The sequence below is a fragment of the Ascaphus truei genome, chromosome 5 (assembly GCF_040206685.1).
Source record: "Ascaphus truei isolate aAscTru1 chromosome 5, aAscTru1.hap1, whole genome shotgun sequence".
NCBI lineage: Eukaryota > Metazoa > Chordata > Amphibia > Anura > Ascaphidae > Ascaphus > Ascaphus truei.
This window is the reverse complement of record NC_134487.1, coordinates 198949639-198973895: the sequence shown is the minus strand read 5'-3', so window position 1 is coordinate 198973895 and position 24257 is coordinate 198949639. Positions and strand designations below refer to the sequence as shown.

Genomic DNA, 24257 nt, shown 5'->3' with positions numbered 1-24257 from the left:
CGGGTGACGTTGCCGGCACTATAAGCACAGCCTTAGCCAGATCTGAAACCTCCTCTTTCAAGTTTCTGTTCTCTCTCTCTTTTCATCATCTCTAACACACTCAGGACCTCTTCATAGTCCTCCTTGAGACTTCAGATCTCCTCGCGCGAGACTTCTTGCTCTATGCTGAGAGCATGAAGCTCTTTTTGAGAGACTTCCAGATCAGTACTGAGACTGTGGACCTCTTTTTGAGAGACTTCCAGTTCTACACCGAGACTGTGAAATTCCTTTTGAGAGATTTCTGGTTGTGTGCTGTGACTACTGACTTTTGATACGGTTTCACACAAGAGGTTGGTGTACAAAATAAAGAAAATTGGACTCAGTAATAATATATGCACCTGGATTGAAAACTTGTTTAAGGACAGACAACAGAGGGTTGTCATAAATGGAAATTTTTCAGGTTGGGTTAAAGTCGTGAGTGGAGTACCTCAGGGATCGGTACTGGGACCCCTGCTTTTTAACTTGTTTATTAATGACCTTGAGGTTGGCATTGAGAGCAAAGTCTCCATCTTTGCTGATGATACTAAATTGCGTAAGGTAATACAATCAGAGCAGGATGTAATTTCTCTTCAGAAGGACTTGGAGAGACTAGAAACGTGGGCAGGCAAATGGCAGATGAGGTTTAATACAGATAAATGTAAGGTTATGCATTTGGGATGCAAGAATAAAAAGGCAACTTACAAATTAAATGGAGATATATTGGGGGAATCCTTGATGGAGAGGGATTTAGGAGTGCTTGTAGACAGCAGGCTTAGCAATAGTGCCCAAAGTCAAGCAGTAGCTGCAAAGGCAAACAAGATCTTATCTTGCATCAAACGGGCAATGGATGGAAGGGACGTAAACATAATTATGCCCCTTTATAAAGCATTAGTAAGACCACACCTTGAATATGGAGTACAATCTTGGGCACCAATCCTAAGAAAAGACATTATGGAACTAGAGAGAGTGCAGAGAAGAGCCACCAAATTGATAAAGGGGATGGACAATCTAACTTATGAGGAGAGGTTAGCTAAATTAGATTTATTTACATTAGAAAAGAGTCGTCTAAGAGGGGATATGATAACTATATACAAATATATTCGGGGACAGTAGAAGGAGCTTTCAAAAGAACTATTCATCCCACGGGCAGTACAAAGGACTCGGGGCCATCCCTTAAGTTTGGAGGAAAGGAAATTTCACAAGCAACAAAGGAAAGGGTTCTTTACAGTAAGGGCAGTTAAAATGTGGAATTCATTACCCATGGAGACTGTGATGGCAGATACAATAGATTTATTCAAAAAAGGTTGGACATCTTTTTAGATGGGAAAGGTATACAGGGATATACCAAATAAGTATACATGGGAAGGATGTTGATCCAGGGATTAATCCGATTGCCAATTCTTCGAGTCAGGAAGGAATTTATTTTTCCCCTTATGAGATATCTTTGGATGATATGTCACTGGGGTTTTTTGTTTGCCTTCCTTTGGATCAATGAGTAAGTATAGATATAGGATAAAGTATCTGTTGTCTAAATTTAGCATAGGTTGAACTTGATGGACGTACGTCTTTTTTCAACCTCATCTACTATGTAACTATGTAACTTCCTGGCGAGAGACCTCCAGTTTTATGCTGAGTGTGAACCTCTTTCTGAGACATTTCTAGCTCTGTACTGAGACTGAGGGCCTTCTTCCGGGAGACGTTCAGCTCCTCCTCATACTTCTGCTTACAGTCAGCATTGATTTAGTCAGAGCTGCTCTGTTTCTCATCCATGGCGGTAATAGCAGAATTGACCATCTTCAGCTCAGTCATCAGGTCCTCCCAGTCACTACACAAGCAACGCTCTATTATTTGCCAAGTTGCATGCTCAAGGAGAGCTGGAACCAGAGACCTCTGTAGCTTGGCGTTAACTTCTCGGTTCTTTTCTAATTGTACACAGAGGAGATCAAATGCAGTGGTTTCAGAAAGATGAGGGAGCAGAGGATGTCAGCCACGTTATGCAAAAAAATACAATAAAGATACCAATAGGATAATATGTAAAAACTTATGTGGAAAGATTTCTAATAAATCTCCAATGTTTATACTCGCATGCTCATGAGTAAGTTAAAGCACATCACAATCTATAGCACTGCAGGCAGATGGTATGGTGTGTGTGTGGGTTCTCTGGAGAGAAAAGAAGACCACCATAGCGCAAATATCTGTAACACTCTTTATGAAAAGATTAATTCCCATCCAAGGCTATAGAGTGTGCACTCACAAGAAGGCGACTCTTTAAGACGATGTAACAAGTTAAAAGCAAGATCTCATTGCAAGCGGCGATCTCACCGCTTCCGCGACGCTGATGTGGTTGGCTGTGGGATGCCGGCTGGTGTAGCTTACGGTAGTGGCCGCCCAGGAACTTCGACAGACCCAACAGCAGGTCCCTCTCGGATATGAATGCTCTTCTCTGGGACTCTACGCATTTCGTTTGTATCTCAGCTTCATCAGGAGTCATATCGCTGACCCACACACTGATGTATGTATAAAAGGACTGAACTAATGCCATTGGTTGAACGATCAACATTAATTAAATATAATAATACCATTGGTTAAACAAATTGAGGAATACAATTTCTAAAAATGCAATCATTACAATAATAAATATATCCAATTAAAACGCATCATGTTTACCGCAACAAAACTATGATTGATGTTTCTCAAGGGACTGGTATTGGTGAACACACAATTCTGAGTATACCAAAATGCATACAATAGCGGTTAACAGCACAGAGGTGCTAAACACTGGATGGAGCCTGCACCTTAATATTACATTACAACGATTATCAATGAGCTTCCTCGTTATCATGTATGTATATGTAGATAGTGTTATACATGACAGGGGTAGATCTTTAAGGATACTGTTACCGATTAACCCCTTATGGGTAGGGGACAGTTCTAAACTAATCTGTAACATTGCGCGAGGTGCAAATTAGTTTACATACAGTATGTCACTTATAAACATAAGATTAACACTAAGTGAACCAAGTGTCACCCTCTGTAGTGAAGGGATTTCAAATTTGTCAAAAGTACTTAAGTAAGTATTGAATGTTGGTTCTTTGAAACCAATGTAATTTTAATGGAACGGGTTCTAGCACATAGGGAATATTCCGACAGTAGGCAGAAGTTAAGAAGTGTTCCTGTTGTTAACACAAATGTTGCTACATGATAGAAATGTACTCGGTGCACAACACAGAAGTACACATACAGAAGTAAGTGTGAATGCATCTTATTTAGAACAACATAGATAAATTATCATCTATAGAAACTGAAAATATTATAAACTGAAAATGTTATAAAACACTTCTCTGGCGCATTCTTCATCCATTGTGATGTGTTTCATCTCAATTATATGATAATAAAAATATAATAATCGATATTTTTATAGTTCTTAAGAAAATTAGTAAAGAAATAGAGGTATTGTTCAATACTCCTATGTGCATTTACAGGAAATGTAAATCTCAGGAATAGTAATTGAACAACCGTCATATATCTGATAGACAATAACTAGGGATGCTATGATTGCTACAGACCACACTTTTAGTATCAACACCCAATCAAAAAGAGAGAACTGGGAAGCAACATGCTATTAATAGTGATCCCTTAGACCAAGAATACTCCTAGTTCGATGTCAACATTTAGGCCTCTTGGTACCAGTGTCCTAAGTCTGTGGATCCAATATGTTTTGTTTTTAGTGAAATCTCTCTCTCTCTCACTGTCTCGCTCGTTCTCATACGTATTTATGTATGTATATATATATATATACATATATATATATATATATACATATACATGGGCGGAGTGACCCATCCTTTATCTTTACGAAGAAAAATTTGGCCCCTGCAGGGAAGGATGACTTCCTGATGAAGCCTCTCTGCATATTCTCCTGGATATACGCCTTCATGGCAGGAGTCTTTGGAAGAAACAATGGGTAGGAGAAACTTCTGGGGGGCACTGACCCGGGCAGGAGCTTGATGGGGCAATCTAAGGGACGATGTGGCGGAAGCTCTTCAGACTGGGCCTTATCAAAGACGTTCCCATAATTGGTGTAAACGTCCGTTAGGATGACCGGGGTAGCCTCGACGGTTGGGACGATGTTGGACAGAGTCTGGGACACCTCAGAGCAGGTCTTCTTAGAATGGGTGCTCCAGCGTGCAAGACGAGATGCCGTCCAATCCACCAGGAGGTTATGCTGTTGAAGCCAGGGTAAGTCCAGAATGACATCGACGGATGGCGAGTGGATGACGTCCAAAAATATCTCCATATGATCTTTGCCTGTCCTCAAACGTAACTTGACCATCTCCAGGGAGATGAACGCCGGCTGTAACGGCCTCCCGTTGATCGCATCTAATCCAACAGGGACCTGTTTCTTAAGAGGAATTCGGTGCTTCTCGGCAAATGCCTGATCAGTGAATTTGCTGCCCGATCCGGATTCCAGGAAGGCCTGTGTCTTGACCTCGAAGGATGCACCGAAAAACTACATGGAAAGAAGGAGCCTAGTAGGTAGGCCAAAAGGAGAAGGGCAAATAGTTCCCAGTGTGACTCTCCTGGATGTTACTGGGAATTGGCGTTTCCCAATTTGTTGGGACATCGAAGGGCCTGATGTCCGACAAGGCTGCAGTTCATGCAGAGTCCTGTAGTTTTCCTGCGGAGTCTCTCACTGGAGGAAAGCCTACTGCCTTCCAGTTGCATTAGTTCCTCTGGGCCCGGGAAATCGTCAGGACTGTAAGCTACCGAGTAAGATGGAAAGGAGCGGGTACCTCCTCGACGCTGGGCTGTCTCTACTCCATTCCTGCAGACGCTGATCCAAGCGGATGCAAAGAGTGATGAGATCCTCCAGCTCCCCTGGCCGTTCGAGTGTGGACAGTTCGTCTTTAAGAATTTCGGAGAAGCCTTGTCAGAAGACCGCAGTGAGTGCCTCGTTATTCCACCTGGTCTCGGCGGCCAGAGTCTGGAACTTGATCATGTAGCGGGCCACCAATCGAGAGCCCTTTGAGATGTGCAGAAGAGAAGAGGAGGCAGTCACTTTACGTCCTGGTGTGTCAAATACCTGCCGGAATTCCTGTGTGAATAAAGCCAAATCATTAGTAAGATCCGGTCTGTTCTTCCAAAAAGGTGAGGCCAAGGCCTCATCCGTCAGAAGGGAGATAATGTATGCACACAGGAGCACTGAGATATGAAGCGGGAGGGTGATAACTCGAACTGAATGGAGCATTGGTTGAGGAAACCCCGACAGCCGAGCGGATCCCCATCATAGCGATTGAGCGTAGAAAGTTGTGGTTCCGATGAGGCGTGCACGGTGACTGGTCCCGATGTTAACAAAATGGACTGGGCAGGGGCTGCTGATGCGGATGGTATCTGAGCAGGTGCGAACTGTACAAAGTCCTGGAGCTTATCCATGTGTTTCTCGTTCTTGTCCAGGTCCAGTTTTTTAAATAAGCTGGCGTGCAGGGGCAGAACTCGACCCACCTCAGCGGGGTCCGTGTATGCGGGGCTGAGCATACTGTAACGGATGCTCGTCACAAACCGGACAGGACCGCGAGGCCGAGGTGGGGATTACCAAACACTGATCTAGAGATGTGAGGCCGCGTCTGGTGTGCATGTTCGTAGTAGTGGATAGTTGGGTCAGGGTAGGAGAATGTAGTATCGTAGGAGGCAAGTTGAGGTTGAGGGTTGAAGGGAGCAGAATCATAGGCGTCACTTAGCCAGGCCGTGGGTAGGAGAGAGCAGAATGGTCGAGAGTAAGCCAGGGTCCAGCATAAGAGATAGCAGCGAAGTCCAATGCAAACAAGGCAAGGCAGGAGGAGACAAGGCAGGGTGCTTGCAACCAGCAAATGTCACAAGGTTTATGCTCAGCCAACTTGAGTTGAAGGGTTGAGCCTAAATAGGAGGTCCGGCGAATCAGATGCCGGATTGCTGCTGCAGGCAGGAGTGAACCTGGAACCAATCAGGCGACTGGACCTTGGCAGGCGTGGAGTCTACGATGGATCCTTACACATGAATTTCCATTTAGTGATTAATCACTAGAATTTGTCTGGTAGAGAGCGCCATCCTAGACACCTATGTCTTGCATAGAGAAGATCAGTCATGTCTGGCTGGTCAAGGATCATCATTTGTTTTTTGTCAACACTTCCCTGGTACTGTTTGAGGGTTTCTCACTGTCAGAAACAGATAGACACGTCTTCGGGGCACACGACTTCTGCCTTAGGCCCTCCTGGGATTCCACCATTCCTGGGAAGAATATGCCAGTCGCTCTAGGCTGCAGGACAACTCAGCCCCATTCTGATGTCGCAGGATCATCGGCGAACATGTCCGTCACTTTCATGATAAGCTGAGAACCTCTTTTCTTTTTCTTGCTCTTGCTTTTTACTTTGGACGACTCTGGTACACCAGGGATACTGTGGTCTCCATCTTTGCTTGAAACTTCTGCAGTTTCAGTGAACCAAGCTTGATTTTCTTGCATTTGCAGTAGCAGGCGGTAATATTTGGCGTTCAGCTGGTCCTGCTTTTGCTGCTAGCATTCATATTCAAACAAATCTTCTGTGTACCCAGGGTCCAGGCACCCTCAACATCCTATGGGTGTTTCACTGGTGCATTTCGTTTCTGGGACCATACTGTGGCATTTGTTACTTTATCCAGCGCAGTGTACCTTGGTTTTCTGCCTGGATTTGTAGCTCCTTATTGTGGTTACCTCTACACGTTTCTTCCGTCTTACTCCTGTTGCGCAATCTGTTGCAGGAACTGCTGCCAGAAAAAAAGCACATTTTTTTTTCTGTGGCAGTCTTTGGGCCCGTTTGAAAACCACAGACCACCTCTCTTCCGGCTTCTCACACCATATGTAGGAGATGCGTGTAGAGGTTTTAAAACAGGAGACATGTTTTAAGGAAAAATAATATAGACTTTTGTTAACTGAAGCTTTAACAACATAAAATACTGCTTATGGTTCAACCAAAATAAATATACCTACTTAGCTCCAAGAATAGCACTGACTAACACAGATCTTACTCCCGTTATGTGTGTTGGAGGCTAAGCCCCTTACCAATGTGAGGTAAGTTTTTTTTACCTATGGCCCTCCGGCTTCTTCCTGGCTGAATTAGAGGGTTAAAGATTTCATGTGCTGAGTGGTCTCTCTTCAGCGGTCCAGGGTGGTAACTGGAGTTCCTTGCAGGGAGCTCAATAGACTTTTTATAAGACTCTAACAAGGCAGCTGAGAAGGCTAATTAAGCCTGGCTGCTCTGGACTTAACCTGCTCAGTTCTGTCACAGGTCTAAAAACATGTTTCCCCTGCATTATTATCTGACAGGGGATTCACCCTGTTACAATATGCATTTGATTATTCAAACAATAGACACATATAGCAGGGCGCAAAAGAGAAAAAAACACACTATTAGTATAAGATTAAAAGTAATTAATATTTATAGTATGCATGAGATAAAATAACACTTACATAAAAAACAGGATCACAATAAATCCAACCAGCTTTAGAATGAGGGGTGTCGTCAGGCATGCAAACCGAAACAATGGCAAGATCCAAAAAAGCCTTATCGTCCGGTGAAACCAGTTCTTCCGGCTCAGAAAACAACCTTTAAACCTCACGCTTAAAAAACCCACAAGGAGGTATATCAACAGCTGCCCGGAGGAACGTAGTAACGCTTACTCTCTGCTGCGTGTGACGTCACCTCTACGCATTTCGTGTCATACGACGCTTCGTCAGGACGTCACACGCAGCAGAGAGTAAGCGTTACTACGTTCCTCCGGGCAGCTGTTGATATACCTCCTTGTGGGCTGTTTAAGCGTGAGGTTTAAAGGTTGTTTTCTGAGCCGGAAGAACTGGTTTCACCGGATGATAAGGCTTTTTTGGATCTTGCCATTGTTTCGGTTTGCATGCCTGACGACACTCCTCATTCTAAAGCTTCCCCAGAGATGGTTGGATTTATTGTGATCCTGTTTCTTATGTAAGTGTTATTTTATCTCATGCATACTATAAATATTAATTATTTTTAATCTTATACTAATAGTGTTTTTTTTTTCTCTTTTACGCCCTGCTATATGTGTCTATTCCTTCGGTTGTTTGCCCCGCTGATCACGGGAGAGTGAGGAGCTGCAGAGAGAATTTTATTCATACTTTTGGGACATTGCAATATTTTTGGGAACGCACGCACTAATTTTAGTTTTTCAAACAATACATCACAAATACCAATGAACAGAGATTCAGAATTATTATGAAGTTTTACGAACTAGTTTTCTGTATCACTTTCTTCTAAATCTATAATTGGATTGAAACACATGGTGCTCTTACAAAAATACAGCTCAGTTAAAAGTAACAACAATAGAACAACAATTGCTAGTGTATTGACACTGCTTAATTATGAGAGTCAGGATAATTAGTACAGTATCGGTAATCAAAAACATGGCAAATGCAAGTATAGGTTGCAAAAATGAAAAGATTTGGCAAAATATATATATATTTTTTTTATTACTTAAGTTTTTATTGAGCATTTTCAAACATACAAAATGAGGTAAACACAACATACTACACAAAAGGAAAAGGGGATACAGTAATACAAATAAACTGGTTGTGGAACAAGAGAGGAGGGAGAACGGGGGAGGGGGGGAAGGGGTAGCATTTGTACCAATATCGCACTGTATTCGACAATTTAAATACCACATGTATCACTCTGTTCAAAGTATTCTAGTCTATATATGGGGATATACCTGTATGACGGAACCAAGGAGCCCAAATATTAGAGAATTGCAAGGTAGAGCCGTTCAGATAGGCTGAGAGTTTTTCCATATAGACTATATGCCAAATTTTGTTGTTTATTTGATTTAAGGATGGGGGGGGGGGGGCGGTTGTTTCCAATTTTTGGCAATTGTACACCGTGTAGCGTTTAAAATTTGGGATATTACTCTAGCTTTTTTTTTTGGAGATATTAGCCATTGGTTTTCCTAGTAATATATATACTGGGTCGTGTGGGACAGAGATTTCTAGTATCTTGTGTATTAGGGTGAACACTTCCGTCCATGTTTGTTGGATTTTGGGGCATGACCAGAATATGTGCAGTATATTCCCCACTTCACCACAACCACGCCAGCACAGAGGGGAAACGCCTGGGAGAAAAGAGTGCAACCTGGCAGGAGTCATATACCATCTAAATATTAACTTGTAAATATTCTCCTTAATTACAATGCATGATGAGTTTTTGGAAGCAGCTTCCCAGATGTCTGTCCAGGTATCGAGATCCCAGACGTTAAGATCCTTTTCCCAGGATACCATATAGTTATCGGGGGTTTGGTTGTTCTTGGTAGAGGATAAACTGTGATATATTGTGGAGATGATGCCCTTTGTGTGGGGTTGGTGTAGACACCAGTCCTCAAACAAAGTCAAAGCATGGTGTTTACCTGGCTTGTAGACTGATTGGATATAGTGCCTAACCTGGAGAAATCTGAAGAATTCGGAGGAGGGGATATCGTGGTTTGTTTGTAGCGAAGCGAATGGGGGGACTTTCCCTTGGGTGAGGATATCCTTGACTCTTGTGAGTCCTTTTTGAATCCAGGTATGGGAGTGCGGGTTTCCTGAGTAAAAAGGAAGGGAGGGGTCCGAGAATAGTGGTTGCATAAGGGAAGGGGAATCGGTTAGTTGGAACTTGGTTTTGAGGGAGTCCCAGAGATTACAGGCAAAGGATATCACCGGGTTCTTGTAGGTCTCAGGTGGTCTAGACTTTTTGTTGAGCCAGAGGGGATTTTTTATTTTACATGGGGAACAAATCAGGTCCTCTATCTCGACCCACCTCCTCTCGGTTGGGTTTGAATGCCAGCTAATGAATTGCCCTAACTGTGCGGCTCTATAATAGTTTTGTAAGTTCGGGAGAGCTAAGCCTCCTTCTGATTTGGATTTATAAAGAATATCTCTACGAACTCTGGGTCGCCTATTTTGCCAGACAAACTTAAAAATTTTCTTCTGTATATTGTTTAGGTCTTTCTGACAGATTTTGGCAAAATATATTTTTGATGACTTGCGCTATAATAGGACTTAAGTGACCTACATGTGCATTTCTTCCACCCAAGATAAAGTTACTCCATGGTGGTCTTTGTCAAAATTGAAACAGGAGTCTCCAGCCTCCTGGGCTTAAACAAGAACAAGGCTGGAAAAGGGGGATTCTCAGCAGAATTTCTCCAGCTTGAACAATCTTTCTATTTACATAAGGAAACCCCCACACACCAAGTTTTAAATAAATATCTTAATACCCACCTCTTGTGTAAAGCATTCTGCATTATCCTGAATTGCTCACCATATTGATTCACGCTGAGAAGCCCTTCAGTGGTCTGCACAGCTCGGAATTGCATATGGAAAGTGTTTTATTTAGGAAGTAATACATTATGGGTTACCTCTCATTTTCAAGTATATCCTGATGTTGGATGTCAGAAACCAACATTACCACCATAAAAAGAGATGTCAGTGATTATGCAATTTTCATACTTTGGTAAAGAACATTGTCCAATTCAGGAGACCTAGAAAAGTTAATAATAATGATGATAATAATAATAATATGGATCATAGTCTAGAATTACTTACGGTCTTAATATCCCATTTCAATGTCATTTTGGTGCACAGTTGAAGATGAAAGACAAGACATTTTCTGGTATTGTGTATCATGTTCACCGTATGTATTCTCAGTGTTGACTTAAACTCATGATTCTATATGCAGTTTACCCTAAAATACAGAAAATCTGTGTATGTCTCATTGTGGACTGTTCACATTCCAACTGCTTCTTTTTTATCTTTCAGATTTGGAGAGCAAAAAAGAAACTTGTCAATCATCATAGTTTGGATATTCCTTCGAAGTTCAGAACCTTATGTGTAAACAAAATATGTTATGAATCATTTATCTTATGTATTCCTATATACATAAAAAAAAGTCTTTGCTGCATACTGATATATAAAAATCACTACCCCATTATTTATTTATTTTAACTTACATTTTATTGAGGTTTTTCCAACACTTATGGGGAGGGGGGGGGGGCAGAAAAAGAGAAGGGGGGGGGAGTGTTGCAGCACTCCCGACGAGCAATGTTAAATAAAAATAACAATAAGATATGCATACATACACATTGAATTATAAGCATTTGTCACTTTTACTATTTGGTTTAATATTCATCCGTTAAAAGAAAAGAAAGAGTAGGGGGTGGGGAGTGGAAGAAAGGGAGGGCGCATACTGTGTAGTTTAGACATTCCCCTATCCCAGCTGGGGTTGTGTCAATAGCTTATTTTTGTGGTGGCTAGGTCAGTTTTGTTACTGTATAGTCCTTGTTTTCTGGCGTGGGACAGGTCTTTATTGGAGGATGTTGGGCTGATTAAGAGGAGGATGCCACTGGATATTAAAGCTCTGGTAAACCAGCCAAGGCTGCCAGACATTCTGAAATTTTGAACAGGAATCCCTTAGTACCCCTGTAAGTCTTTCCATTTTAAGAGAATATCATATTCGTGTTTTAATCTGATAAAAGACTGGCAGTTCTGGGCTCATCCACGACGCCGCAATGGTGCAGCATGTTGCTGTCATTATATGAGATATCAGCTTGTTTTAGTGTCTCTCTATGACCTCCTGAGATCTGTTTAGGAGACACGACCAGGGGTCGAGGGGGAAAAGGGAAGCCCAGTACTCTCTGCGCCAATCTATGTACCTTTTTCCAATCCACTGCCACCTCAGGACATGACCACCGCATGTGGATGAACGAGGCTCGTTGGCCGCAACCCTTAGGATATATGGGGGATGTCCAAAGCAATTGTGTGTGCAGTGCACAACAAAACAGAGAGCAGGTCTAGCAAAAATGACTATTTTATTGAGAAAGCATAAAAAACGGAGAGTGCAACACTTCTACACGTTTCATGCAGGTAGTGCACTTTATCAAATAAAGTGCACTACCTGCATGAAACGCGTAGAAGTGTTGCACTCTCCGTTTTTATGCTTTCTCAATAAAATAGTCATTTTTGCTAGACCTGCTCTCTGTTTTGTTGTGCACTGCACACACAATTGCTTTGGATATCTCTGGATCTGGACACAGCTGCACGCCAAGGAAGACTGCTGGGAACAACAGTGAGTACTTATCATTACCTTAGGCCAACCCAATGAGGAGGGGAGTATCAACATGCTGACCCCCACCTTCAGGGTGATATAGAGCCCCCTTTATAGGTTCAGGATTGTGACTGGAACTTCTGTTTTATTGCTAATAGCACCCAACATTGTCAACCTTTCTTATTGTTGGACTTTAACTATGTAGACAGGACCAGGCACTTGAGCATCACCTAATTCTCCTTATATATGGGGGATGTCCCTGGAAACATTCTTGCCAGGGGTACCGGGGTTAAGTGCCACCTGTGTTAAACTTTATACGCATTCTCGTTAATCTGCGTACATATGGAGCTAGTGGCCACCACCTCAAATATTTTCCCCCTTATTCCAGGTTCTATAACTTGGTTCAGGTTTTTGCCTATTGCGATATAAAGGGAAATTAACTTTCTGGGGAAGAGAGAAAGATTGAGGTGTTGATGGTCAAGATTGACCCTTTTTGAGTTGGGGCATCATTACATAGTGTCTCGAAAAGAGTCAAGGTAGGAGGTGGGCCTATACATTGGGCAAAGCCTTGTATCTGAAGATATCTAAATACAGCTCAACCCCGTTATAACGCGATCCGTTACAACGCGAATCCGCTTATAACGTGATGCAAGCGTGGCTCTCAATTTTCATATTTATGAATACTTTACAACACGATTATTGGTATCTTAAATACTTTATTGTGCAATGCATACAATTGTACATTATTTATAACGCGATCTGTTTATAACGCGACGTGATTCTTTGGACCCCAAGCACAGTGTTATAAGGGGGTTGAGCTGTATTTTGCATTTCGGAATTCCACGAAGATCCACAAGGGTGGCAAAAGAGGACCTTGGCGTTCTCCATAACGTCTTTTACCTTATGAATTCCTCTTGACCTAAATGCCTCGAAAGAGGGCATTGCAAGACCGGGGGGAAATTCTGGGTTAGGGTTTAATGGTGTCATCGCCGAGCCCTCAAAAGTGAGATTAGACTTCTTGTTGTACTAGTTCCACAGGGTTAAATTGTGAGAGATCGTTGGCAGACATCCACTTGCTTTCTTTTGGGAGAGTCTCGTGGACCAGAACATCGAACCCAGAACCAGAGGGGATAGCAAATCCGCCTCCAGTTCCACCCATCTCTTGCATGTTGTTTCAGAATGCCAGGCTAGAATTTGACTGAATTGTACGGCTTTGTAGTAAGAGAGCAGGCACAGGAGTGCCAGTCCTCCATTTAGTCTGGATTGGCATAGTATAGTCCTAGCCACCCTGGGTCTTTTTTTGTTCCATATAAAGGTTTTTATATGGGATTGTAAATCTTGTATGTCCTTTAGTGAGACAAGTATGGGGAGCATGTGGACCAAATATAAAATTCTTGGGAGGAGATTCATTTTTACAGCATTGATTCTGACAATCCAGGAGATGTTGTGAGTGTGCCATATAGCCACATCACCCTTAAGGGTCCTAAATAGTCCCGGAAAGTTTGCTCCATATAGAGAAAAATAGTAATTTGTCTAGAATATGCCAAGATATTTCAGGGCTTCCCGACACCATTTAAAATAAAAATTGACTGAGATTAGTTTGGTAACCATTTTGGGCATGTTGATATTCAGGGCCTCTGATTTATTGCCATTTATTTTGAATCCCGAGAGCCTACCAAAAATCCCAAGTTCTTGAAACAGGTTTGGCACTAATAGAAGTGGTTTAGATAGTGTCATAAGTGCATCATCGTCGAAGAGTGCTATTTTGTATTGTTTGTCCCGAACTGGGATGCATTTAATGTTGCGATTGTGACTGATATGGCTAGCCATTGGTTTGAGGAAGAGGGCGAACAGCAGGGTGGGAGAGGGGGCATCCCTGTCTAGTACCTTCCCTGATCGGGAAAGCATCAGTGGCTATTCCCAAGTATAGAACCCTGGCTGAGGGAGAGGTATAAAGAGCCATAACGGAGCGTAGAAATGTGTCCCTGAATCCATTTTTTTTTAAAGTGCCTCTCATATAGTCCCAGTCAAGATGATCAAACACCTTTTCCGCGTCGAGATAGTAGCATTGACTGGATGTTTGTTTGTTTGGCGTGGTCTATTAGATCGATCATTCTCCTAGTATTATAAGCTGCCTGCCTACCTGGGACAGACTCAACCTGGTTAGGATGGACCAGTCTGGGCAGCACTACGTTAAGATGGTTAGCTAGTATTTTTGAAAAATCTTAAGTCTACATTGACCAGTGAGATCGGTCTGTAGCTCGTGCAACATGCAGGATCTTTCTCTGTTTTAGGAATGAGGCAGATATGGGCTTGTAGCATGTTGTTGGGGAACTCCACTCCATCTAGGATAGAATTAAAGAGCTTTTGTAGATGGGCTATAATGGGATGAGCGAATTTCTTAAAATATAAGTTTGAGAACCCGTCTGGGCCCGGGGATTTATTTGGCTTTAAAGACTTAATCACCTCCGCTATCTCTTCTGGAGAAATTGGTTTGTTTAGGCTTACTTGGTGGAGTTCGGGTATGGTGGGTAAACCTGACTCAGTTAGATATTTTTCAAGTTCAGTGCTGTAGTTCTGAGGCTTGATTGCTTTTTTGCCATCATATGGCTTACTGTTGTAGGAGTGGAATTCTTTTGCGATTTTTGACGTGTTTGGCGTCAGACTCCCCAATTTGGTTCAGATCTTATGGATCCCATGCATGGGTATCTCCTGTCTAAGGCGGTATGCCAACATAAAGTCGGGTTTGTTAGCCTTCTCGAAGAACTTTTGTTTAGTCCAGGTCATCATTTTTTTTGCTGCCTCGGACAAACAAGTATTGGGTTCTCCTACAGGTCGTTAATTCTTTTAGGATTCTGTTAGAAGGGTTGATTTTGTGTGTCTGTTCTAGTCTTGCGATTACTAGGTTCAGTGCGTTGACTTTTGCTTTTCCCGCCTGCTGCAATTCCAATTAATTTGCCCCTTATTACAGCCTTATGGGCTTAACATATTGATGACTGGACCGGGACACTGTCTGTATTATAGAAGAACTATTCTGTGATTTCCTTGTCTATTTCTTTGGTGATCTCTGGGATCTTGTGTTTTCAAGACCGAAACAGAGAGAGAGAGCTACCAGATCTCTTAGTATTACTTCTATCGGAGCATTGTTGGACTATGTTATTCTTTTTTTCGCCAAATTTGTTAGTTTTTTTAAAAAGGTGTTGAAAAATCTAGAGCGTAGACATTCGCTATTGTCACGTTCGCACCCAATATTGTACCTGAGACAATCAAATACCTCCTCTCTCCATGAGGCATCACTTTGTTTGGGATAGATGGGAACTTTTTGTGGAGCAGGATTGACACACTTTTTTTTTTTTTTTTACTGGTGCCAAGGCAGAGAACTCCTGTGAAAAATGTTTGTCATAAATTCGTTGGAGGTCGGTTCTTTTAAAATTGTTTTCTTGCAATGGTATAATATCTCCTGTTGCTTTCTTATAATCAGTGAAGGCTATGCGCTTTTGGGGGGGCTGTTAAGCCCTTTAGCATTATGGGATATTACCTTGATAAAGTCAAGCTAAAAAAGAGAGAATCAGGACAAATGCAACTTGGGATGCCCCAAATGAAATGTGGACAAAACCTAAAGCAAAGGGCAAATGTATGGGTGCTATAGGCAAAAACCTCTCAGGTACTTTGCACCATTACGGTGCCGGGGCTCTTTGAGGTATTAGGGCTTGTAGGCCTTGTGGGGGATTGATGTCCAGACTTTCCAAAAAGAGCTGCCTTTTCCAGATCCCTCAGTGTGGGTGCGGCCCTCTCGATTCAGCAGGATTTTATATGGGAACCCCCAAGATATCGAACACCCTTATCTTGCAGGAGCTCGGTCACTGGCCTCATGTTCCTCCGTTGGGCCAGTGTGGATGAGGCTATGTCTTGGAACATTTGGAGAAACATGTTCTCAAATGTGTGGGATCATTCGTCTTGGATACCGTGTGGGAGGGCCTCTTTGGTCTTGTAGAAGTCTAGCCTGAGGACCACATCTCTGGCCGAGTCGCCATGTGGCATCTCTCCATCAGTAGTTCTGGAGGCATGTCCGGCAGGAGGGCCCTAAACCACCGACTCAAGAACTCCGGGTCCGCCACCTCCTCTGTGATGTTCCGGATTCTTAGGTTATTTCTCTTAGCATGGTTGTCTGCATCCTCCTGTCTCGTGGTTATTTCTTCTATGTGGCTTTGCAAAATTTGGTCTCTGTGGATTGCAGGGCCTACATTGTGGCATCCATTTTTTCTTCCCGGAGGTGTGTACGAGATCCTAGGGTGGTAATATCTTGTTTAATGCCCGTGAGAGCTGGTTGCATCTCTGTTTGGACCAAGTTATGAAGCCTAACAAATAGGTCTTCAATGTCCTGTTTAGTGGAGTACCTTGTGTTCTCCTCCTGGTCTGATTCAGAGTCTGATTTCTTAGTGTCATGCACTGAGCCTCCGCCTTCTTGGGATGCTGTCGAGAGATCATTTTTTGAAAAGTACTGCTGTACTCATCGCTGCAGATGTTTTCTTTGTTTTGGAGCCATTTGTGGCATCCGGAAAGGTTCCGATGGCCTGGATCACGTTTTTGGGATCTTAAATATTATCCCGGATCTGTTTAAATCCGCCGCTCCTCCCGTCTAGACACGGAGCGCGTCTCTCAGGCGTCCATTGCAGTTTATGTCGCGCATGCACCTCCACTACCCCTTTATTTTAACATTTATCAATGAAGGGTTCTCCAAAAGTAGTAGATAAGAAAGAATAAGGTTATATAGTGCACCAAATTGATGATATTAAAAAGTCCGATTATATTATTCGAAATTACATAAGTCCAATGTCTAGGTATAGATCAGGTAACAGAAGGGTTGATCTTTGAAATATGTTATTACATTGTAAAACAAGATGGATTGTACATTTTAGACCAGGCTTGTTAAAAACATATAGTTACATACATAGTTACATAGTAGATGAGGTTGAAAAAAGACGTAGGTCCATCAAGTTCATCCTATGCTAAATTTAGACAACAGATACTTTATCCTATATCTATACTTACTTATTGATCCAGAGGAAGGCAAACAAAAAACCCGATTAAGGGGACAAATTAATTCCTTCCTGACTCGAAGAATTCATAATCGGATTAATGCCTGGATCAACATCCTTCCCATGTATACTTATTTGGTATATCCCTGTATACCTTTCCCATCTAAAAAGATGTCCAACCTTTTTTTGAACAAATCTATTGTATCTGCCATCACAGTCTCCATGGGTAATGAATTCCACATTTTAACTGCCCTTACTGTAAAGATCCCTTTCCTTTGTTGCTGGTGAAATCTCCTTTCCTCCAACCTAAAGGAATGGCCCTGAGTCCTTTGTACTGCACGTGGGTTGAATAGTTCTTTTGAAAGCTCCTTGTTTTGTCCCTGAATATATTTGTATATAGTTATCATATCCCCTCTTAGATGCCTCTTTTCTAATGTAAATAAATCTAATTTAGCTAGCCTCTCCTCATAAGTTAGAATGCCCATCCCCTTTATTAATTTGGTGGCTCTTGTCTGCACTCTCTCTAGTTCCATAATGTCTTTTCTTAGGATTGGTGCCCAAAATTGTACTCCATATTCAAGCTGTTGTGTTACTAATGCATTGTAAAGGGGCATAATTATGTTTACTTCCCTTCCATCCATTGCCCGTTTGATGCAAGATAAGATCTTGTTTGCCTTTGCAGCTACTGCATGACATTGGGCACTATTGCTAAGCCTGCTGTCTAAAAGCACTCTTAAATCCTTCTCCATCAAGGATTCCCCCAAAATATCTCCATTTAATTTGTAAGTCGCCTTTTTATTCTTGCATCCCAAATGCATAACCTTACATTTATCTGTATTAAACCTCATCTGCCATTTACCTGCCCACGTTTCCAGTCTCTCCAAGTCCTTCTGAAGAAAAATTACATCCTGCTCTGATTCTATTACCTTACACAATTTAGTATCATCAGCAAAGATGGAGACTTTGCTCTCGATCCCAACCTCAAGGCCATTAATAAACAAGTTAGTTAAAAAGCAGGGTTCCAGTAACGATCCCTGAGGTACTCCACTCACGACTTTTGCCCAACCTGAAAAAGTTCCATTTATGACAACCCTCTGTTTTCTGTCCTTTAACCAGTTTTCAATCCAGGTGCATACATTATTACCAAGTCCAATTTGATTTATTTTGTATACCAACCTCGTGTGGAACGGTATCTAAAACCTTTGCAAAAATCTAACTAGACCACATCAACTGCATTACCCTGGTCTAAATTCCTACTTACCTCCTCAAAGAAACAAATAGGGTTAGTTTGGCAAGATCTATCCTTCATAAATCCATGCTGACTATTACTAATAATTTTGTTTTCCATTAGGTATTCCTGAATATTATCCCGTATTAAACCTTCAAGTAGTTTCCCTACTATTGAAGTCAGGCTTACAGGTCTGTAATTTCCCGGTTGGGATCTATCTCCCTTTTTAAATATAGGCACCACATCTGCTTTACGCCAATCTTGTGGTACTGAACCTGTGGAAATGGAGTCCTTGAATATTAAATATAATGGTTTTGCTATTACTGAGCTTAACTCCTTGAGAACTCTTGGATGTATGCCATCGGGGCCAGGTGCCTTATTTACTTTAATTTTTTGAAGTTGCTTATTAACTTCTTCCTCAGTTAACCAATTGTTCATTAATATGGAGGTTGTGGCTTCCTCCTGCGGCACTACTATTGAACTTGATTCTTCCCTGGTAAACACAGAGGCAAAGAATTTGTTTAATACCTCAGATTTTTCCTTATCTCCAATAATCTGCCTACCCATCTCATACTGAAAGGGTCCTATATTTTCTTTTCTCATTTTTTTGTTACAAAAAACATGACATCTGGCTGCAAGCAGCCCACGAAACATTGTCATGTGGCCCACTCAGCTTTTGTGCCTAGTACCTGCCTCTTCTGCCTAACTACGCTGCTCCCGTGCCCTACTCCTCCAGCAGAAACTGTAGCGGGGCTTGACGGGCCAATGATAGTACCCTGTTAAAACTTTGCGAGAGGAGAGAGATGAGGGGAGAAGATGATAGGAGAGAGATGATTAGGGGGAGGAGAGATGATGGGAGGGAGGAGAGCGGGGATGATATGGGGGAATGAGATAATGGGGGAGAGAAATTAAGGCGGGAGAGATGATGGGGGGAGGAGAGATTAGAGTGGGGAGATGATGGGGGTTGGGGAGACATGTTGGGGAGGAGATGAAGGAGGAAGGATGGGGGGAGAAGAGAGATGATGGCGGTGGGGAGAGGATGGGGAGGAGAGATTAGATGGTTGAGGGGTGGGGAGGAGAGTGAAGATGATGGGGGAGAGGAGATAATGGGGAGGGGAGAGAGGAGATGGGGAGAGAGGTGATGGGAGGGGAGGAGAGGTGATGGGACGAGAGGAGATGATGGGGGAGGACAGAGAAGATTATGGGGGAGGGACAGATGGTGGGAGGAGAGGAGATTTGATTTATAAAAATGTTTTACCAGGAAGTAGTTTATTGAGTTACCTCAATGCATGGTTACATTAAAAGAAGAGAGGTTATACAGTCAATTCACAGACATTTCATGGACAGATAGAGTTGTAAAATTGGGTACAGGGGTTTAAAGGGCTGGTGAGTTTCAGATTGAAATAGAGGAGCTTAAACATCACCAAACATAAGCGAACGGCAGCAACCGACTCACACGCTTTGGATGCCCTTAGACTGCGCCAAAGGCTCTCCGCCTTTGGGATGACGCAGATGAACACTGAAGGGGTTCAGGTTGAAAGCAGCTGCGAATACAAAGTTCTTTGTCCTCTTGGCTCATTAACATTCCAGTGGGTGCGGGTTGTTCCACAAAGTACAAGCAAATGCTAATCCTTAGCACACTGGTCCTGTGCAGAGGGGAGCAGCTCTTGGGGAAGATGGGATGGGGGAGATGATGGGAGGAATTGAGATAAAGGGGGAGATGGTTGGGGAGAGGAGAAATGATGGGGGGAGGCGAGAGATGATTTATTTTATTTATAAAATGTTTTACTGGGATATAATACATTGAGTTACCTCTTATTTTCAAGTATGTCCTGGGCACAGATGCATGGTTACATTAGGTGCACAGGGTTATACATTATATATAAATACATTGCATTACATTAGGTCAACAGTGTAATACATTAGATAACAGTTCAACCTGGCACTATTTTTTTTTCTAGTAAACAGGATTGGCTTAGACAGATTTAATCACCCTTAAATGTACTGTACTCCTTATTTATATCTTCTTAACAATATAAATAGTTTATTGTTGAAAACAGTGAAACTAAGCACTTCCTGCTGTTCTACAGCATTGGTGGACTACAGGTAGCCCTCAACTGCTGAACCCCATTCAGGAAACCATTTCATTTTTTTAGGGTATTTTAAAAACGTTTGCAAGCAATTTTCTTTTAAAAAAAAAAAACTAAATTATACAATTTGCTACCATGCGCTTTCTGGTGGCGCAGAACTCGGTGGCAGTGAGAACTTGATCTTTGAGTCATGGAACTTGCTTGATGGCAGGTCTGAGGCATTTGTTGGCAACCTTCATGATCTGAATTGAGTGGGCATGAGGGCGGGCACCCATATCATGGTAGAATTGTGTTACAGCAGCAGCTTTCAGTTCTCTGTATATATTGTGTGTTCAACTACGAGTCACCGGAGCCAGATGCCGCAGTTCTTCACCCTAAGAGGAGACTTCTCAATGACCTGTTCACATTACACTATTTCTCCAGATGCCTTCTTCATGTTTTTTAAATTGAGAGACAAAGTACTAGAATCTGGACTTGGCAACCACCTGGTTGGGCGCAAACATTTGCATGCGATAGAGAGGTGGAGCAGGAGGTTTCTTTGTAGGCAGATGGAGCCCGATGATCTCATGCACCCTCAGAGTGCCTGACGCCTTCATGATGTCTCGATCCCTGCCACAGAATAAAAGCATGATGAGGGGAAAAGAGAGAGATGATGGGCAAGGAAAAAAATGATGGGGGTGTAAGAGCTGATGGGGAGAGGAGTGAGATGATGGGAAAGAATACTAATGGTGGGGAGAGAGTGAGCGGAGGAGAGAGATGATGGAGAAGAAAGCTGATGCGGAGGAGCGTTTGAGTGGAGAAGAGATGATGAGGAGAGTATGAGCGGAGGAGAAAGCTGATGGGAAAGAGAGAATGAGAGGATGGGGGAGGTGATAAATGAGGGGGAGGAGATGATGGGGGAGGACTGAATGAGAGACGATTGAATGGGAGGGGCGATAGGGGGAGGAGAGAGATAATGGGGGGAAACAGCTGATGGGGAGGAGAGAATTCATGGGGAGAGAGATGATGGGGAGGGGACAGATGACTGCCCCTTTTCTCTTGGTCCACCCATTTTTCTCACAGCCCGGCAATTTTTCTCCCAACTTTCCCCTCCCATGGCTGCCCCACCCCATTTACTTCCTTGCTCGTTCCATGGCTTTCCCATTACCTTTTTTCCCTAGCTCATCCCCCTTTTTTCCCCCTGAACATTGCCCCCTCATGAGGTCTAGATGCTCCCATCGGGATAATTTTATTTTATATAGCGCTTTTCTTGCAATGGGACTCAAAGGCGCCTCACAATTCCTATATAGTGCATGGTAAGCAGCACATAGGACTTTTACAAACACAATCCCTGCCCAAATTGAATATAATCTATGTTTTTGGTGCCTGAAGCATAGGGAGATCAAGTGACTTGTCCAAGGTCACAAGGAGCTGCCACCAGGAATTGTGTCTTTACTCACTAAGCTGCTCCTCGAGGGGGTTTGAGGCCCACCTCCCCTCAACAGGAGGCTAGATCCCCCCCGCCCGCCATGATTTTGACCCGTGTTCAGCACCGCCCCACTGAGTTCCCGTCTCGGCCAGTCAGTCAGGGCCCCCGTCGACTGGATCAGGTGACTACATCAATGTCATAAATACAATGTATGATGCTGATTCCAGAGGTTCAAGTGATAGTGAGACATCAGACTCAGATTTGGGTAGCATATTAGACCACCCAATGTTTAGATTAATGAGGAAATGTCCATTTAACCTGTCTGTAAATATATTGACATGTGAGATATCTAAATGTGAGATCTGCCACGATAGCCAGCTTGTGGATGCACAAGGGGATCTCCCCAAAGATAGCATTGGGCAGAACACAGATATTCCTGTACCCCTAGAAAAGGGTTAGGGGAGGGAGGTCAGCTGAGACACAACTGATAAGGTTCCCTCCCAGTTATGTAGTTAATTACAGAGCACAGCCAAATGACAGTCAAAAATAGGAATAAACTTGAAAAAATCCAGGGCAACTTTAAATAGGCAGATCAGTTTATTGCAAGCTCAGCAATAGATGGACAGGATGAAACGCACCTTGGCGTTTCACTTTATCACTTTATACCAGGCCTGCACAACTCGTAACGTGAGAAGGGCCGAACTGCTCCAGGGAAAAAAAATTGGGCCACACGGGTAAAATCATCATCATCTCTCCTCCAGCACCTCATCATCATCATCATCATCCTCATATATCTCACCCTTCACCCCTCATCATATCTCCCCCAGCACCCTTCATCATCCTCATATCTCCCACAGAACACCTCACTATCAACCTTTGCGATACTCCCTCTCTCGTACCCCCATCTCTCCCCCTCACCCACACATAATACTCCCCCTCCACATCAAACACACAATACCCCCCTGCACACCACACATCCCGCTCCCCCCATCACTCTCCTCCTGCACCTCACATCATTCTCACCCCTGCACCTCACATCACTCTCCCCCATGCACCTCACATCACGCCCCCCTGCACCCCACATTAACCCCCCAGCACCTCACATCAAGCCCCCAGCACCTCACATTAACTCCCCAGCACCTCACATTAACTCCCCAGCACCTCACATCAAGCCCCAGCACCTCACATCAAGGCCCCCCAGCACCTCACATCAAGCCCCCCCCCCCCCCCGTTCCCTACCCATGTTTGCGGTGGAGGAGGCGCGGCAGCAGAGCAGGCAGTAGTGCACGCACGCTCTAGCAAGCAGCAGGCAGGAAGTGCCTCAATGCTAGAGCGCGCTGCTACCCTGCGAGGGTGAGAGCGGGCTCGCGGGGGAGGGTGAGAGCGGGCTCGCGGGGGGCGCGGGAGTGGACTCGGGAGGGAGGGGGAGAGCAGAAAGCCGCCGCGGGCCGCACAGTGAGTGCATGCGGCCCGCGGGCCGTGTGTTGTGCAGGCCTGCTTTATACCATACAATATCTGTATCCCCTCCCAGTTAACGTTTTGAGAGCACACAGGTGTTTCTTTGTCCATGTTTACTGGCTGCCCGGGAAAACACAATTTGACCAAGTTAATCGTAATCAAAAATTAGTACAATCTACGCAAATATAGTGAGTACAAATTGTACAAAGAGTTAGGATTCCTTATTGCAGGCCCATCCAAGGTAGCCCTGTAAATAATGCCATAGATCAAGACCTCTGCCACGTTCAACACAGCCATAGAGGTGATGGTGGAAGAGATATGATGGGGGAGAGAAAGATGGCAATGGGGAGAGATGACGATGATGGGGGAAAGATGATTATGGAGGATGGTAGGGAGAAAGGGGGTGAGAGGGGATGGGGGGGAGTAAGAGCAGATGAGTGAAGAACACGGATGGGTGGAGAGACCGAGAGGTGATGGTAGGTGGAGGAGGAAGCAACAGAGGTACCAGTGACATTTACATATTTTTTTTAGTAAGGAAGACTCAAAAAAAAAAGTGTACATGTAGGTTATAGTGCCTGCGAGTCAGTTACTTTCGTATTTTCCTTCCGCCTCTCTGATGATGCAGTCGGATTAAGAGTTGGGGCCCAACCTATTCTCAGTTTGACAAGCCTGCTTTAGTGTCTATAACATACATTTTTGTAAAGAGCTAATTATCAGCAATATGTTCTATATATAGTATTTTTAGAGGGGTAGACCATTAACACTCATGAGGAAGGGAGCTTAGCTCACGAAAAACACGCAGAGAAGGAACATAGCTGCCACTAGCAGCTAATCCTGCAGAGCACAGCAACACTGATCTGAGCGGCCCCGAGCCATGTGATGTGGCCCAAAGCCACTGCAGACATCACC

At 43.4% G+C, this 24257-nt stretch overlaps 2 protein-coding genes across 3 annotated transcripts in view; one reads left to right on the top strand and one right to left on the bottom strand.

Moving 5' to 3' along the window:
* Positions 1–11012, top strand: part of PHYKPL (5-phosphohydroxy-L-lysine phospho-lyase) — a 132811-nt gene extending 121799 nt beyond the window's left edge. For both annotated transcript variants that reach the window (XM_075601604.1, XM_075601603.1), the window contains one exon: positions 10841–11012. In XM_075601604.1, coding sequence (XP_075457719.1) covers positions 10841–10878 — 38 coding nt within the window. In that variant the 3' untranslated portion in view covers positions 10879–11012. The remainder of the gene's footprint in view (positions 1–10840) is intronic.
* Positions 1–24257, bottom strand: part of HNRNPAB (heterogeneous nuclear ribonucleoprotein A/B) — a 91666-nt gene that overhangs the window by 50431 nt on the left and 16978 nt on the right. The gene's annotated exons all lie outside the window — the stretch shown is intronic.